Source organism: Cervus canadensis, chromosome 11, assembly GCF_019320065.1.
Source record: "Cervus canadensis isolate Bull #8, Minnesota chromosome 11, ASM1932006v1, whole genome shotgun sequence".
Taxonomy (NCBI): domain Eukaryota; kingdom Metazoa; phylum Chordata; class Mammalia; order Artiodactyla; family Cervidae; genus Cervus; species Cervus canadensis.
This window is the reverse complement of record NC_057396.1, coordinates 44,719,537-44,738,368: the sequence shown is the minus strand read 5'-3', so window position 1 is coordinate 44,738,368 and position 18,832 is coordinate 44,719,537. Positions and strand designations below refer to the sequence as shown.

Here is an 18,832-nt window from a genome sequence, read left to right as displayed (position 1 = left end):
GAACATGGAGAAAAAAGAAATAATTGAAACAAATACACAGTAGTTTTTTATTGTAATTATTAGACAAGAATTTTCAAGTAATGGTGTTTAATATGCTCAAGGAAACAGAGAAACAAATAATAAATAAATGAGAAAATTGGGAATTTCACCAAAATATACTAAAAATTAAAATTAAATGGAGAGACAAAGAGATAGGAAGAATGAATTAGATGGATATTATAAAACTATAAGCCACAAAAATGAAACCTAGTAAATAAGGAAGGCAGAGTTACAGAGCAGAAGGTAGGATTAGTGAATTAGAAAAAAAGATAGCTGAAAATAACAAAACTAAGTCTATAGGTCAAGATACATTACAAGAGAAAAAGAAACATTTCACCATGATTAAATGGTCAATCAACCAATAAATTGTATTTGTTTTAATATTTAGTTAATAAATGGAAGTGTCTAGCTACTCATAGCTTAAAATAAAAATTCAGTAGTTCTAACAGGAGAAATAGGCTACACAGTAATCCATATTCACGGTGGGAAATTTTAATTCTATTGAATGCTAAAAACACAAGCAAAGAACTGTAAAAGTATAAATAATGAAATCATATAACATTAACAAATCTGATTATGGACACAAAATATATAGATATGGAAATAGTTACAGATATAAATAATACTGCACTGAACATGTATATCTATCTGAAAAGTGAGGCACAATACTACTCAAACATGACAGGCATGACGAAGATTTGCATGATGAAAAAAATAAGAATGATAATAATAAAGATGAAGGCCATAACTGAGTCCTTAATAGTTGCTAAATCCCAGGTAAAGACCATTATATAAAGATATCTGTTACATTACACAATGACAACCACCATCCTTTGTTCCCAAAGACACGTATTTTTATTCATAATTAAAGGTTAGACAGCTTAATTTGTGACAGCAAAAGTTTTTCCAATGCATATGTTTAAGAAGTGACTAAATAAAATTTTGAACCAAGTTCATTTGACTCCAGAACTCTCACATGTAACCAATTTCCACCATTTTGTATACCAAATTGAAATTTGCTTTTTCTATTAGATATACTTGGCAAACATTTGATTGCTTTAACTCATTAGTGATGAGCTTGAAAAATGAAACCTATCTATGAAATATTTTCATTAGGATATGAAAATCTTAATGAAGAACAAAATAAAATGCTTAATACTAAGTAAAGAAAAAAAAGAAGAAAAAAAAAAAGACATTTAGAAACCAATATAATAAGAATTCCAGGGTTTCCTTGTGGCTCAGTGGTAAAGAATCTGCCTGCCAATGTAGGAGACACAAACTGGATCCCTGATCCAGGAAAATCCCACATGCCATGAGGCAACTAAATCCATGAGCCACAACTACAGAGACCACACTCTAGATCCTCAGAGCCACAGCTACTAAAGCTCTGATACCTCGGAGTGTGTTCTCTGCAACAAGAGAAGTCACTACAGTGAGAAGCCTGTGCACCACAACTAGAGAGTAACCCCTGCTTCCATAACGAGGGAAAAGTCCTCACAGCAATGAAGACCAGGCATAGACAAAAATAAATTTTAAAAATAATAATAATTTAAAAATTCTTAATTTCTCCATAGTTTCTGTCCAGGTTTCTTAGACCTCCATCCTTACTAGGTCAAAATTGTTTGTTGAATCAAATAATTGAGTAAGTTTTAGAACAATGTGATCTATAGTAAGTTTAAAAGTTGCCTTTATGTTCATAACATTCATAGAAATGCCAAATACAAAAGATATTTTCAAATTGCTCTTTATACAAAGAAATTAAGTGGACACTTAAGAACAATAAAAAAGATAAGGATAACATTGCATGCTCTAGTCATAGATTTGTCAGAAGAAACATATTTCATGGCATGAGACTCACCAGTTTGGCAGCATAAAATACTTAATAAGTATAACTTCATGAAGAAGGATATATTTATAGATATTTATGTCTATAGTAGACCAGAAGGAGATATTCAAGGGGTGGATTTTGATGAGACAAAGTAATCATTCAGTTCAGTTCAGTAATCATTAAAGAAGATTTTTTAATAGCTGGAGAAAGAATGTAAAGGGACTTATATACTAAACATAGGAGGTGGATCCTGTGACTCTAAGTATAAGAAAAATTCAGTTATGTTCCACTATGATCTGCAGAGGGTCTCAGCATTTGTTGGTTTCACTCAGACATGGCCTTGGTGATAAGGAGAGTCATGAGTTCTGACTCTTCCTATAGACTATTATTTAGTCTGTGAACACCATATGATCCCTTATATTTCACATTTTATTAATATATTCATCAAGCAAGATGATACTCCAAACCACTAACTGGATTTGCAGATCACATATGCTCAAGAGATGAGACATTAAATCCATAGGATAAACTAGTTCTATCAAATGTAAAGCCTGGCCTTTGAAACAGAACCTTTTTTACTACTTTATCTTGAATGCTGTTTGATAGAGAGAAGTGTCCACAGAGAAAACTGTTGAGGAAAGGTGGAACCAGCAGCTAAAGAATAGACAAAGTGATACATATATAAAATGAGATATAAGTGGCAAACCTATGATTACAAAAGGAGAAAAAACCAGTTCTTCCAGTTCTGGAACTGGAACTGGAAGAAGATACACATGTAGGGAATACATGTATCAAATTCCTTAAGGCGAGCCTCTTTCTGGGGCAGTGATAAATATTTGTGTATAGGAGACAGTGATCAAAATGAGGTCAAAGTCAGCAACAACAATAGCTTCAAGGAGACCATAGAACTTATAAACATCTCCAGTGGCAAGCCCTACAAGGGCCATATATTCACAGTAAGCATGGGTTACTAACTGAGTTCTGTAAAAGGTAAGATGGCACTTTAGGAGCAATATGCATAGGATAAAAAGAAAGGCTGCCTGCAATGTCACTCCAACTCCAATGTCAGTGACTAGTTGTTGAGTGAATATGGTAGCAGGCCTCAGGGAATAACAGATTGCTACATAGTGGTGCAGAGCCATGGCCAGCAGGACTCCCGATTCAATACCCTGACGTGTTTGGATGAGCCACATCTGAAAGAGGCAACCATCAAAATAGATCACTGACAAGTGAAATCAAAAAATTCCAAGCATCTTGGGGACAATGCTGGTGCTAAGTGCAAGGTCCATAGCTCCCAACATGGCCAGGAAGATATACATAGGCTCATGGAGACTGGGTTCAGATTCAATGATGATCAAAAGTAGAGAATTTCACATCAAAGCAATGATGCACATTGCACAGAATGGAATCTCAGTCCAATACTGTAGTTTCCAGGCCAGCAATCCCAATAAAGGTCAGCACAGAAGGCATAAACACAGTGCCATTTGTATTAGACATGGAAGCTCAGGGGTCCTCTTAGCAAGGGGACAGCATTGGCCAAACTGTGATTCTCTCTACTATTGTATACATACGTTATTCTCAGCTATTCACTCAAGTACTGAATGACAGAAATAGGAGAATTAACTTCATCAGCTCATTTATCACTTTTTTTTTTTTTTTATTGCAATAGCTGTGAAAATGGCAATACTGAGACCTATGGAAGGTTTAACAAATATTCACTTTAGCACAATTATCTTCCCATATTCAGTGACATCCACAGCATGAATACTGAGTCTTTGGACTCCATGCCTGTGATTGTGTCAGTGGGATCAGGATGCTCTGTGGCATTCTCCTTCCTCCCCCAATCCATCTTCTCTTTCTTCTTCTAACCTGTTCATTGAGTGAATAAAACAAAAAAGAAGAATAAAAACACACAGTGGGACAATACTTTAGACACAGAGGCATCAAAATCCTTGGGCTGCACTTTTCTCTCCTCACAAATTTCTCTAAACTCTTTACTGTCCTTATACTTTCAGTTCAGTTCAGTCACTCAGTCGTGTCTGACTCTTTGTGACCCCATGAATCACAGCACGCCAGGCCTCCCTGTCCATCACCAACTCCCAGAGTTCACCCAAAAGCTCATGTCCATGAATCATTGATGAATTCCAACCATCCCATCCTCTGTCGTCCCCTTCTCCTCCTGCCCTCAATCTTTCTCAGCATCAGGGTCATTTCAAATGAGTCAGCTCTTCTCATGAGGTGGCCAAAGTACAGGAGTTTCAGTTTTAACATCAGTCCTTCCAATGAACACCCAGGACTGATCTCCTTTAGGATGGACTGGTTGGATGTCCTTGCAGTCCAAGGGATTCTTTTTTTTTTTTATTTTATTTTATTTTATTTTATTTTATTTTATTTTTTATTCTTTGAATCAGCCATGGATTTACATGTATTCCCAATCCCGAGAGTCTTCTCCAACACCGTGGTTCAAAAGCATCAATTCTTTGGCGCTCAGCTTTCTTTATAGTCCAACTCTCACATCCATGCATGACTACTGGAAAAACCATAGCCTTGACTAGGCAGGCCTTTGTTGACAAAGTAATGTCTCTGCTTTTTAATATGCTTCTGCTTTAGGCTGGTACATAAAGAACATACCAGTATAGCTTTGATAAAATTTGAATGAAGTCTCCTTTCTAAGGTTGTGACTCCACTCACAAAATGATCTATCTCTCTTGACTTTGAAATTCCTGCTCAGAAAAGAATTTTCAAATATGAAATTGCTGTAAGACTCAGACATCCATGTAGACAATGGCAGATGCCTGGAATTTTGCTTCAGGAAACACGTCTAACATACAAATTCCTCAGTTAGAAAAGTACCTACAGCTCATCACTCTCTTTTCCACACACTAAAGAGTAAAGACAGTTTTAAAATATTAGTTAAGAAAATTAAGAGTGTTAGAGGGTTCATGGTGGAGGAGAAGAGAGACCCTGGATTTTTCACCAGGAGAGCAATGAGAAGATGCTGGCCTGGTTAGAGCAAAGGTTGAGTGAATGACATTGGAAGCCTAGATCTCCATGTGAAGGCAGAGATCACAGAGATGGAACTTAGACATCAAGGCTACTTCCTGCCAAAGGGCAGTACACATGTCTATTTTTTTATCTTCTGAAATATGAAAAATATGAAGAAGTACACCTCTTTGAGAAGTGTCTAATGGTACCTGGAGAATAACTGACAAACACACAGGCACATTCAGGAGGAAATATCTTGCACTTCTGGCAGCAGAGAAGAAATCAAAATCTCACTATAATACAAAGCCATTTGCTGGGAACTCTTGACACTTTCCAGTAACTGAACACCAGCAATAAAATATAAAGTTTAGTTGTAGGGATTACATGAGTATATATCAATATCAATATATATATATATATATATAAAATGAGAGCAGAAAATTTGCAGAAGGGATTTGTTGTCTATATTTAAATTAAGATGATCTATGCATTTTTAAAGTGCCATAGTCCTAAACATTCCAAGACATTTCTCTCTAAATCAAATCATCACCTCCAAATAATATTCTTAGTGCTTTACTGGCCTCAAACAATCCTAATTTCTACTCATAAAATTTAAATTTGGAATGTCTTGTATAATAGAGTGCCAAATCACCTTTGTCAAACAATTATTCAGTATAACTTCTTGACAGCTGACTAAATGTGTGCTGATACCTGTCCAGGACTGTCTGTGTAATTACTGTATACCTTTCACAAGAATACCCCTTCTATTGAGCTAATAGGTTCCCTGTAAAGGCTGTCCTTCTTTTTAAGTTACATATCTTAGGATGTAGCAGCACAAAGATTCAAGTCACTTAAGATTTTGTCTCTTTCAACTTAAATATCTGTAGGTCTATTCAGCCTCTTCACTAGCATGGTGCTCACTACTCTTTACCACTTGATCTTCCAAAGCAGACTCTCAAATGTATTATTACTGTTTTAAAATTGTAGTTCCTAGGACCTCAAAGTCAACTCTATCAAAATAATATCCATACTATTTACTTTTATGACTTGGATTTTTGTCCTGAAATCTTCATCCATTGTCTGTACTTGGGTTTGGACTTCAAGATATATAATCCCATCTCCACTTAACCTGGTATACATTCTTAACTCTCCACTTACTCAGTATCCACAAACAGTATGGGAAAGGGCCAGCAAAGGAGAAGGTCATTTCTTCACTGGTCTTAGCTATGGAAGATTTATGTTTTGTAATATCATTTGCCCTGCTAACCAAAGATCATTAGCCCCTTGTAAATCCAGAGAGGTTTTTTTTTTTTTTTTTTTTCTTCCTATTTTTTTTTTTTTTTAATCCTTGGGTCAAAGAAGGAGGTTCAGGGCCAGAAGGGCAGCCAGCATTTCTTGGGACTCTGTTCTTACTCAATACCCAGGGGACCCTGATGTATCTAGTTCAGCAGGAGGTGACAATATTCCCTTCATCCAAAAGTGCAATTGCATTTCTCACAGCCCCAGACATTGAGATTCCTCTCATTCTTACATATGTGACAGCAAAAGGTGATATCAGAGGGGAAAGATTCAGAGAATAGGACTCTGTTCATTGAGCAAATTGGGCTGCTTATCCCATGCGTTTCAAGCAAAATAAATTGGAAAGAAAAAAATAACTTTCTTATTATTTATTCTACTTATTTACTCTTAAGCATCCATGGCCATTCCAAAGATTTCCAGACGCGTGTCAATGATACAAGCAGGAGTGTGTTTGGATAAGGTAGGGAGGCAGGGCTTTGTTGTGTAGTAAGTTCCATAAAAAGTAAGACTTGCTGAGATAAAGGGGAATAAAATCAGTGGGGAACTGAAGATACCCTTCCTATCTACAGAGACTGACGTTGAAGGAGATTGTTCTTCTGAGAGATGGAGATCATAGGCTTTTTCCACAGTCAGTCTCTTGATCACAGAAACTTCTATAGTCTTAAACATCATTAATATATAGTTTAATGTAAGATATATATATATTTATTTATTTTAACTTTCTCATCATGCAAAATTAATTAATGCAAAAAAGGGAAAATATTAATAATTTAAAAACTAAAAGTAGAATATTATTAACCTATTGGCACTCTGCTCTTTAACAATTTTATTTGGTTATTTTACTAATAATTACATTAGATGCATCATTAATTCATAATTATTTAACAATTTATGAAAAATGTTCAAAACATTATCTCTGAATGAATCCCTTTCTTAATATAGCACATGAGTATTGGAAACTCTCTTCTTTTAATTTAAGTGCAAAAAATTCTACACGGAGGATATTTATGCATAGAATATACTCTTGGGTGTACGTTTACAACCACTGCCTTATCCCAAGCTATATCACAATTATCAAAACAAATAAGACTTTAATAAATATTTTTTAAAGAAGTTAAAGTACATTAGGAGGGATTTTACCTCTGAATATAAAGCACTTATATTAATAGTGAAGCTATTAATAACTTTATATTGGGCTGCACCATGCAACCTGATCTCAGTTTCCCAACCAGGGATGGAACTTGCATCCCCTGCATTGCAAGGCAAATTCTTAATTGCTGGACTGCCAGGGAAGTCCCAAAACTTTCTTGACAAATGCAAATGCCTGTGCCCAAAGCACAGTGAGGAAGACAACTGGAAAGCTGGAGTTTGAAGTAGAAGTTTTATTGCAAGAACAAAGCAAGGAGTCTGAGCACCTCATGCCCCAAAAACCTAAATTCCCCATGGATTTTTAGGGAACAATTTTCAAAGGCAAATTTGGCTGGAGGGCAACAGGATGTGTGGCTTTCTTCTGATTGGTTGGCAGTAAAGAAACTAGATAGAGGTCAGGGAACTTCAGCTATCAGCCATCTGGTTCTGATCGGTCTGAGGTCCATGTGCCTGTGCCCAGTAAGAGATTACCATCCTCCAGCTGGACGGGGTCTTAGTTCTTGTAAAAGATCTAAAGACATGTATCAGGTTGTTATATACATACACTGAAGAGGAACTACAGCTTTTCCTTATAACTGCACTATTTTTCCCTGGCTAGTTGTTCAGACACTAAGTTGTGTCTGACTCTTTGCAACCTCACAGATGGCAGCATGCCAGGCTTCCCTGCCCTTCACTATATCCTGGAGTCTGCTCAAACTCATGTCCTTTAAGCCAGTGGTGCCATCCAACCATCTCATCCTCTGTTGCCCCCTTCTCCTTCTCAACCTTTCCCAGAACCTCAAACTTTCCCAGCACCAGACTCTTTTCCAGTGGGTTGACTCTTTGCATCAGGTGGTCGAAGTATTGAAGCTTCAGCATCAGTCCTTCCAGTGACCATTCAGGGTTGATTTTCTTTAGGATTGACTGGTTTGATATTTTTGCTGTCCAAGGGACTCTCAGAAGTCTTTGCCAGCACCACAGTTTGAAATCATCAATTCCTTGGTGCTCAGCCTTCTTTATGTTCCAACTCTAACATCACATCTGTACATGACTACTGGAAAAGCCATAGCTTTGACTATATGGACCTTGGTTAGCAAAGTGTTGTCTCTACTTTTTTTAATACATTGCCTATGTTTGTTATAGCTTTTCTTCCAAGGAGGAAGCATCTTTTAATTTTGTGGCTATAGTCACCATCTGCAGTGGTTTTGGAGCCCAAGAAAATAAATTATGTTACTTTCTCCACATCTATTTGCAATGAAGTGTTGGGACTGGATGCCATAAGCTTAGATTTTGTTTTTGTTTTAAATATTGAGTTTTAAGCCAGCTTTTTCACCCTCCTCTTTTACCATCATCTAAAGGCTCTTTAGTTCCCCTTTGCTTTCTGCCATTAGAGTGCTATCATTTGCATATCTGAGGTTGTTGATATTTCTCCCCGCATTCTTGATTCCAGCTTGTGATTCATCCAGCCTGGCATTTCACATAATGGACTGTGCTTAGAAGTTAAATAAAAAGGGTGACAGTACACAGCCTTGATGTATTCCTTTCTCAATTTGGAACCAGTTTGTTGCTGCATGTCCGATTCTAACTGTTGCTTCTTGAAATGTATATAGGTTTCTCAGGAGGCAGGTAAGGTGGTTTGGTATTCCCATCTCTTAAAGAATTTTTCACTGTTGGTTGTGATTCACACAATCAACGGTTTTAGTGTAGTCACTGAAGAAGAAGTAGATGTTTTTTTCTGGAATTCCTTTTCTTTTTCTATGACCAAATGGATGTTGGCAATTTGATCTTTGGTTCCTCTGCCTTTCTAAATCCAACTTGTATGCCTGGAAGTTCTCAGCTCATGTACTTTTGAAGCCTAGATGGAAGGATTTTGAGCATTACCTTGCTAGCATTTGCAATAAGTGCAACTGGACTAATAGTTTGAACATTCTTTGGCATTGCCCTTTGTTGGGATTGGAATGAAAACTGACCTTTTCCAGTCCTGTGGCCACTGCTGAGTTTTACAACTTTGCTGCCATATTGAGTGTAGCACTTTAACTGCATCATCTTTTAGGCTTTGAAATAGCTCAGCTGGAATTCCATCACCTCCACTAGCTTTGTTCACAGTAATGCTTCCAAAGGACCACTTGACTTAACACTCTAGTGTTTCTGGCTCTAGGTGAGTGACCACACCATGGTGATTTTCTGGGTCATTAAGATATTTTTTGTATAGTTCTTCTGTGTATTCTTGCACTTCTCCTAATCTCTTCAGCTTCTGTTTGGTCCTTGATATTTCCATCCCTTATTGTACCCATTTTTGCTTGAAATATTCCCTTGGTATCTCCAGTTTTCTTGGAGTGATCTCTAGTCCTTCCCTTTCTGTTGCTTTCCTAGAGTGCTTTTCCTTTATTTCTGCATTCTCTTGCTTCCCTAATTAGTATCCGCTTGAATCTGCTTGGAACTCAGGGAATGATGCTTTTTATCAAGTAAAAAGACATAGGGGATTGGGTAAGATTTGTACCTGAGGGTGCTATTCAGTTTGAACTTGTTTGCCAAGTAATACATCAGGAATATGTTCACATAGCTTTTTTCAAAAGTATTATATAATGAACTGTAATAAGGGAAATTAAGAATGAAAACTAAAAACCTGTCTACAGAGATAAGTATCAATATAATTGAATCACATTTCTACACCACCCGCACAGCATTTCCTCCCCTATTTTCAGAGGTTGTAGATACTGTCTACCTGGCTCAGACAGTAAAGAATATGCCTGCAATGTGGGAGACCTGGGTTCGAGCCCTGCATCTGGAAGATACCCTGGAGGAGGAAATGGCAACACACTCCAATATTCTTGCCTGGAGAATTCCATGGACAGTGGAGCCTGGCAGCCTACAGTCCATGGAATTGCAGAGGCAGATATGACTGAGTGACTAATGCTTTCACTTTTCACCTGGTGATTATTATTTCTAATATATTTTTTTTGTATTTGTAACCAGTTCACCCTCTCTCATTCTGATTTAAATAATACATTAAAACAATGAGATACATCTAATCTCTTGATCTTTCCCTATAATAACCATCCATTTTCTCTTTCACAGTTCACATCCCATCCTACCAAAGTTACCTGCCATTTTTCAACTCCTTTTCTCTTCTCTGATGTCATTAGATCTCATCAGATATGTGACTAAATTTAGATATCCACTTGTTCATTCCTTCAGTCTTGCTAATGATAATGACTAAATAAAAATGCATAAAGAATCCTGACTGAACTTGCTTTAAACTGATGACAGCTAACCTCAAGTGTACTCTTTGATGATGCTTTTTAAATGATGGCTCATGATTCCACAAAGCAGAAACACTTGAAACATGCATCAATTTTTGAATAGATAAACATAAAATGGTATATCCATACAGTGGAGTACAACTGTATGGATAGTCATAGAAAGGAATGCAATACTGATTTGTGGTACCTGGATGAACCTTAAAAATTGTTTTAAAATGTTATATTAAACACATGAAACAGACATGAGATGACATATAGGATGGTTCATTTACATAAATATGCAGAAACACATAACTTGAAGATACAAAGTATATTGCCAGTTCCTAAGACTGGGGTGGAGGTGGGAAACGATTTAGACTGACTGTTAATGAGTATGGGTATCTTAAAGGGAGGGGGAAAATATTCTGGAATTCAATAGCGGTGATGAATGCACAATCAATAAAATTTACTAGAAATACTGAACTGTACCTATTAAAGTGACACATTTTATGGTATATGAATTACATCTCAGTAAAAGTAACAGATGAGATAAGTAAAAGGGAATCTGATGTCCCAATTAGTAAGCTTCCAATAGTCCTGCCCGGAGACTTTGGCTGTGTTCCAACCGGAGGACTCCCAGCTGTGCAACATTTCTGTCCCTCTGCTTCTGAACATGTAGTTGTTTTTCTGCTAATCTTAATTCCAGGAGTATCCACAGTTGGCCCTGGATATTTACAGTGATATGTCTGTGGCTAGAATGTGAACTGCATAATTGGGGAGTATAATTTCTCACAATAGCTCTCTAGAACGGATGTTTTGAGCTCCATTTTAAAGAAGAGAAAACAGCATGCCCAGCGGTACGTAGGAAGTAGAAGGAAGGGCAGTGGAGATGCTCAGATCTGTCTTATTTCTGGGCTAAAACATTGTTTGTTCAGCTTTAGCTTAAAGCAATATCCTTAAGTTCTCATTTGAACCCTCTTGGAGTATGACCGTCACTTAAGATGTTCATTGCTTTATAGATAGGACATGAGCCAGTGTGAAACATAATCAACTCTCTACTAGACACAGGTGGTTGTGGAATACCTTGGACTCCATGTCTAATAAGCTGAGCCCTCATATCACTGGAGGAAACTATAACTTCATCAGGAATTCATAATTTTATGTATATAAAGTCAAACTCCCAGTGAGACATAACAAGATTCGGCAAGAAAAAGGAATATGAGTTCAGAAACAAAGAGAAGAACAATTAATAGAAAGAGATCCAAAGTTGCATTTTATTATAATTAACAATCAATAATTTTCAAGTACTGTGTTCAGTGTGTTCAAGGAAATACAGAAACAGATAATAAATAAATAAGTCAAATAAGAAGATTGAGAATTTAACCAAAATGTATCAAAGAGAGAGAAAGATAAGAAAAACAAATTAGATGGATATTACAAAACTATGAACTCAAAAGCTGAACCTAAGAAATCAGGAAAGCAGAATTACAGAGAGAAGACAAGATTATAGAATTAGAAGAAAAATTCATAGAAAATAAAATTAAAGCTATAAGTCAAGATATATTACTAGAGAAAGAGAAATAGTTCATAATGAAAAAGTGAATTAATCTAGAAGATACAGTTGCTTTAAAACTATATGTATTTTTAATAATTGGAAGTGAATATCTACTCTAGTTTAAAAACACACAAATTAAAAATTCAACAGTTCTAACAGGACAAATAGAATAAGCCATATTTAATAATTAAAGTTTTTAGCACACTTCAATCAAAAGCTAAAAACACAAGCAAGCAAATGCACAATTTTAAGTAGTAAAGTCACATAAAATTAACAGATTTGACTATTCGGTTCAGTTCAGTTCAGTCGCTCAGTCATGTCCCACTCTTTGCGACCCCATGGACTGCAGCACGCCAGGCCTCCCTGTCCATCACCAACTCCCAGAGTTTACTCAAACTCATGCCCATGCAGTCGGTGATGCCATCCAGCCATCTCATCCTCTGTCGTCCCCTTCTCCTCCTGCTCCCAATCCCTCCCAGCATCAGGGTCTTTTCCAATGAGTCAACTCTTCATATGAGGTGGCCAAAGTACTGGAGTTTCAGCTTCAGCATCAGTCCTTCCAATGAACACCCAGGACTGATCTGCTTTAGGAAGAAAGCTGAGCGCCGAAAAATTGATGCTTTTGAACTGTGGTGTTGGAGAAGACTCTTGAGAGTCCCTTGGACTGCAAGGAGATCCAACCACTCCATCCTAAAGGAGATCAGATTTGACTATAGGCACATAAAAATATGGAACTAGATACAGACACAGAAACATTGCACTCAACATGCAGAGGTCAACAAAAAGTATCTAGATTGGGTCACGAAAAATTTTCAAATTTGTAGTTCTAAAATGAATTTTATAGGATACTAATAAACTGTCTGAAATGTAAAGCACAATATTTCTATCAAGAACAAGAGCAGAGATGATGATTTGCATGAGGAAAAATGATGATGATGATAAAAATGAAGGCTATGAAAACTGAGTCCTTAACAGTTACCAAGCCCCTTGTAAAGACCATTATATAAAGGTATCCATTATATTATACTATGACAACCATCATCCTTAGTTCTCAAAGAGACATGTATTATTCTTTTATAATTAAAGATCAGGCAGCTTAATTTGTGCCAGTCATTGTTTTGCAAATGTAGATAAGAAATGGCAAGAACAAGTTTTGAACCAAGCTCATTTCACTCCAAAACTCCTGCATGTGATAAAATTCCTCAATGATTTTTTTTTTCCTATCCATTGAAATCTGCCTTTTCTAGTCAATATTCCTAGCAAACAATTGATTATTTGTAGTCATTAATGAATGGCATGCAAATGTAGTTTCTCCATTACATATTATCATTGGCATATGAGCATCTTAATAAGGAACAAAAAAACCCCTAACTTTCTATGAAAAAAAGCAAAGATACTTTGGGAAACAAATACAATAAGAATCTTAGCTTCCATAGTTTCTGTCCAGGTTTCCTAGACCTCTCTCCTTATTAGGTCAAAGTGTTATTGGTTGTTCAGTCAGTAAAATAATTTAACAAACTTTAGAATAGTATTATCTAGAGTAATTCTAGAACTTGCCTCCACATTCATAACATTTATAAAATGGCCCAAACACCAGTTTTATTACTCAAGTTACTCTTTATACAAATAAAGACATTAAATGAATACCTAACATAAAAGATAAGCATAGTATTGTATTCCCTAATCCTAGATTTGTTGGAGCGGAAGATTTTATGTGATGAGAATCACCAATATGAAAGCATGAATAAATAGAAATAGGCTTCAGGAAGAAGGTATTTATGTGAATTTCTGTATATATTTGACCAGAAGATATACAAGGGACAGATTTTGATGGGATAAGTAAATTCTAGAGAAGATTTTACAATAGTTGGAGAATGTAGAGGAAACTTAGTATATTAAGGTGGTGGATCCTCAAGTTCTAAGAATGAAAGAATCCATGCAAGTAGTATAGGATGCTTGGATTTAAAAAAGATCTCTACAGTTGTCTGTTTCAGCCAAACCTGGTCCTGGTGATGAGGAAAATCATCTTGTCTGACTTTTCAGTATAAAAGCATTCAGTCTTTGAGAGCCTTATGCTTTTTTCCCTCAATTTCTTCTTACTTCATTTGGAGTTAAGTCCAATGCCCTGTGAACTTTCTAAAACAATCATTTATTTGTTTATTAAAGTATTCATCATCAAGTAAGATGATACTTCAAGCCACTAACTAGTTTTGCAGATCACATATGCCCAAGACATGAGACGTTAAATCCACAGGAGAACCTAGTTCTATCAAATATCAAGCCTGATCTTTGGAACAGAACATTTTTGCTACCTTATCTCAAATGTGCTTGGTCTTCACCCCATAGACAAATGGATTGAGGAAAGGTGGTACCAATAGGTAAAGGTTGGACAAGGTGATATGTATATATGATGGGATATAAGATCCAGACCTGTGTGTAAAAAAGGAGAAGAAAGCAAGGAGATAGAACTGGAAGAAGACACATATGTGGGGAATACATGTATTGAATGCCTTAAGCCGTGCCTCTTTCTGGGGCAGATGGAAGACAGTGATAAATATCTGTGTATAAGACAGGGTGATCAAAATGAAGTCAAGGCCACCGACAATAAAAGCCCCAAGGAGACCGTAGAATTTATTGATGTAAACATCTTCAGTGGCAAGCTTCACCAGGGCCATATGTTCACAGTAAGTGTGGGGTATTAACTTGGTTCTGTAAAGTTTCAAACGACACTTTATGAGCAGTAGGCATGGGATAACAAGGATGGCTGGCCGCAATGTCACTCCAACTCCAATGTTAGTGACTAGTTGTTGAGTGAATATGGTAGCATGCCTCAAAGGATAACAGATTGCTACATAGCGGTCCAGAGCCATGGCCAGCAGGACTCCCGATTCAATACCCTGAAATGTGTGGATGAGCCACATCTGAAAGAGGCAAGCATCAAAATAGATCTCTGACAAGTGAAACCAAAAAGTTCCAAGCATCTTGGGGACAATGCTGGTGCTAAGTGCAATGTCCGTGGCTCCCAACATGGCCAGGAAGATATATATAGGCTCATGGAGACTGGGTTCAGATTTAATGATGATCAAAAGTAGAGAATTTCCCATCAAAGCAATGATGTACATTGCACAGAATGGAATCCCTATCCAACACTGTACAGTTTCTAGGCCAGGGATCCCAATAAAGGTCAGCACAGAGGGCATAAACACAGTGTCATTCATAACAGACATGGCAGTTTAGGGGTCATCTTAGTGAGGGGGCAACATTGATCAAACTCTGAATCTCTCTACTCTCATATACCTATGCTATTTTCAGCCAGTCACTCAACTACTGAATGACAGAAATAAGAGAACAGCTTCATCAGCTTACTTATCATTTTTTTCCAATAATGAGAAAATGACAATATTGAGACCTATGGAAAGGTATTCACTTTAGTGAAATACTGGTATTTCACCAGTAATCACTTTAGCACAATTATCTCTCCATATTCTGTGACATCCACAGCATAAAAACTAAGTATTTGGACTCCATGCCTATGATGGGGCCCATGTGATTGGGCTTTTCTGTCATTGTCCTCTTCCTATCGCACTCCATCTTCTCTTTTGTTTTTTAATGTTTCATTAAAATCAGGAAAAAAAAGAAAATGAAAAAAGGAAAAAATGGAACAATACATTATACAGAAAGACATCAAAGTCCTTCGGTCTCACTTTTCTTTCCTCTCAGCTTTCTCCCGACTCTTTGCTGTCCTTTCACTGTAGCAGGTCTTGTTGTTTTCACAGAACAATCCAGTACTACAAATAACAAATGTCTCCTTACCATGAAGTTCCTTCTCAGCAAAGAATTTTCAAATGTGAACTTGCTTCAGTGCTCAGACATCAGATCAACAATGGCAACTGCACATTTTTTTTTTTTTTTTTTTTATGATCTTGGGAATTCTGACATAGGACACAAGTCTTATATCTCCACTTCTCAGGTTTTTAGTACCTACAGTCCTCGATCTGTCTCTCTACCACACATTCTGCCATTTGAAAGTATTAGTTAGTAAAATTAATAGGGTTAGAAAGTTCATGATGGAGGAGAAGAGAGTCCTTGGATGTTTCACCAAGAGAGCAATGAGAAAATGCTGATGAGGTTTGGGGTAAGGTTGAGTGAATAATGTTTCTTCTATGAAGGCTGAAACACAAAAAGTATAGAGTGGTCCTCTTGGAGAATTGTTCAAGATGTTCTCTGGAGAATAGCTAAAAAACACATGAGCACATTCAGGTGGAATTGTCTTGGGAGTCAGCAGGAACAGAAAAAGAAATTACTGAAATTAAATCTCATTGCAATACAAAGGCTGTTGCTAGGAACACTTGACACTTTCCAGTAACTAAACACTGTTAATGAACTATAAAGTTCAGCCGTAAGGATAACAAGAGCATGGGTCAATGAATATATATATATATATATGTATATATATATATATATATTTGAAGTTAAAGTAGAAAAGTTGCATAGTAATTAGTTATTGAAGTCTAAATCAAGCTGTTTGATACCTTTTTAAAGTGCGGTTGTTCTAAACTATGCAAAACATTTCTCCATAAATCAAGTCATCACCTCCAAATAGTTTTCTGAGTGCTTCTCTAGCCCCAAACAACCCTTATTTCTACTCATAGTATTTAAATTTGAAATGTATTATAGATTGTTCTATCAAATCTCCCTTTCATGCAGAATTCAGTATAGCTTCCTGACAGCTGACTGTGTATATGTTGATGCTTTCCACAACTATGTGCGTAATTACTGTGCAACTCTTACAAGAAGTTGAGCTTATATTGAGCTAACGTCTTCCCTGTAACCCTGTCTTCTTTTTTGAACTCTGTATCTTCAGATATAAGAGCTGAAGATACATAGTTTTCAAATCATTTAAAATCTTCTCTCATTTAACTAAAACATCTGCAGGTCTACTCAGCATCTCCAATAGCCTGATGCTCACTGCCCTTAACCTCTTGATCTCCCAAAGCAGACTCTCAAATTTATTATTGCTGTTTTTTCATTGTAGTTCCTAGAACTTCAAAGTCAGACTATACCAAAATGTATTAACACTTATTTTTATGACTTGGGATTTTATTTTTTCTGCAATTTCCATTAATTGTTTTGTACTTGTGTCTGTCTTCAAGATATAATATCATCTCCACTTAACTTAGGACACATTCCTAACTATCCACTTAGTTTCCATAAGCAGGAGAGAGAAGTGGCAAGTTGTTCTTTGCTGGTCCTAGCTATAAAAAGAAATTGTTCTTTGCAAGAGAAGGTTGTTCTTTGCTGGTCTTAGTTATGAAAAACTTGTGTGGAGCATCATTTTCCCTGCTGACCAAATTCATTAAACTTTTGCAATTTCAGAGAGTTATTTATTTATTTTTTATAACTCTATGAGACAAAGAAGGAGGTTCAGGGCCAGAAGGAAATGAACATTTCTTGGCATACTCTTCTCATTCAATTTCCAGGAGACTGGATATATCCAGTCCAGCAAGAGATGACAATGTTGTCTTTATCAAAGAGTGCAATTGTGCTTCCCAGAGCACTGAAATTGGTATTCCTCTTATTCTCACATAGGTGACACAGAAAAGAAACACCAAGTTGGAAAGACTCATAGAGTAGGACTCCGTTCAATGACTGAGAACACTGGCCTACTTTATCTCATGCTTTTTAAGGAGAGGCAATTGAAAATAAAGCAAACAACTGCTTCTTCTTCTTTTTTTTTTTCCCATAATGTTGTTATTATTATTTTTTCCCAATTATTTGTATTAGTTGGAGGCTAATTACTTTACAATATTGGAGTGGTTTTTGCCATACATTGACATGAATCAGCCATGGATTTACATGTGTTCCCCATCCTGAACCCCCCTCCCACCTTCCTCTCCATCCCATCCCTCTGGGTCATCCCAGTGTACCAGCCCCGAGCACTTGTCTCATGCATCCAACCTGGATGCAAGACAGAGAAAGAGACACAGATGTATAGAACAGACTTTGGGACTCTATGGGAGAAGGCAAGGGTGGGATGATCTGAGAGAACGGCATCGAGACATGTATATTATCAAGTGTGAAACAGATTGCCAGCCCAACTGCCTCTTCTTATTTACTCCACTTATTTACTCTTGACCATTCAGTGTCATTCTAAAGATTCCCAGATGCATATCAGTGATCTAGGCAGTAGTGTGTTTGCAAATGGTAGGGCAGATGGGGCTTTGTTGCTTAGCAAGTTCTTTAAGGAGCTTCCTAGGTGGCACTAGTGTTAAAGAACCCATCTGACAATACAGAAGACAGACGTAAGAAATATGGGTTTGATCCCTGGGTCAGGAAGATCCCCTGGAGAAGGGCATGGCAACCTACTCCAGTATTCTTGCCTGGAGAATCCTCTGGACAGAGGAGACCTGCAAGCTAGAGCGCATAGGGTCACAAAGAGTCTGACATGACTGAAGCCTCTTAGCAAGTATGCAAGCTCTGTAAGAAGTAAGACTTGCAAAGATGAAGGGAAAAAGAAGTCAGCAGTGCATGGATTGGGTACTTCCTGTCTCAAGAGATAGGAGGTTAAAGAGATAGGTCTTATCAGAAATGGAGATCTAGACTTTTCCCACAACATCTTGATCACAGGAACTTCTGTATGCTTAAATATATTTTGTTGCTCAGTCGCTCAGTTGTGTCTCTTTGCAGCACCATGAACTGCAGCACACCAGGCCTGCCTATCCTTCGCCATCCCCCAGGGCATGCTCAAACTCATGT

At 37.0% G+C, this 18,832-nt stretch overlaps 1 protein-coding gene and 1 pseudogene across 1 annotated transcript; both read right to left on the bottom strand.

Annotated features, from left to right (window-relative positions):
- Window positions 1-2,353: 2,353 nt before the first annotated feature.
- On the bottom strand, window positions 2,354-3,364 carry LOC122449286 (annotated as a pseudogene).
- An 11,030-nt stretch (window positions 3,365-14,394) lies between these two features.
- On the bottom strand, window positions 14,395-15,303 carry LOC122450277 (olfactory receptor 52A5-like). Its single transcript, XM_043482526.1, has one exon. The coding sequence runs from the start codon at window positions 15,301-15,303 to the stop codon at window positions 14,395-14,397; it is 909 nt and encodes a 302-aa protein (XP_043338461.1).
- Between the last annotated feature and the right edge of the window lie 3,529 nt (window positions 15,304-18,832).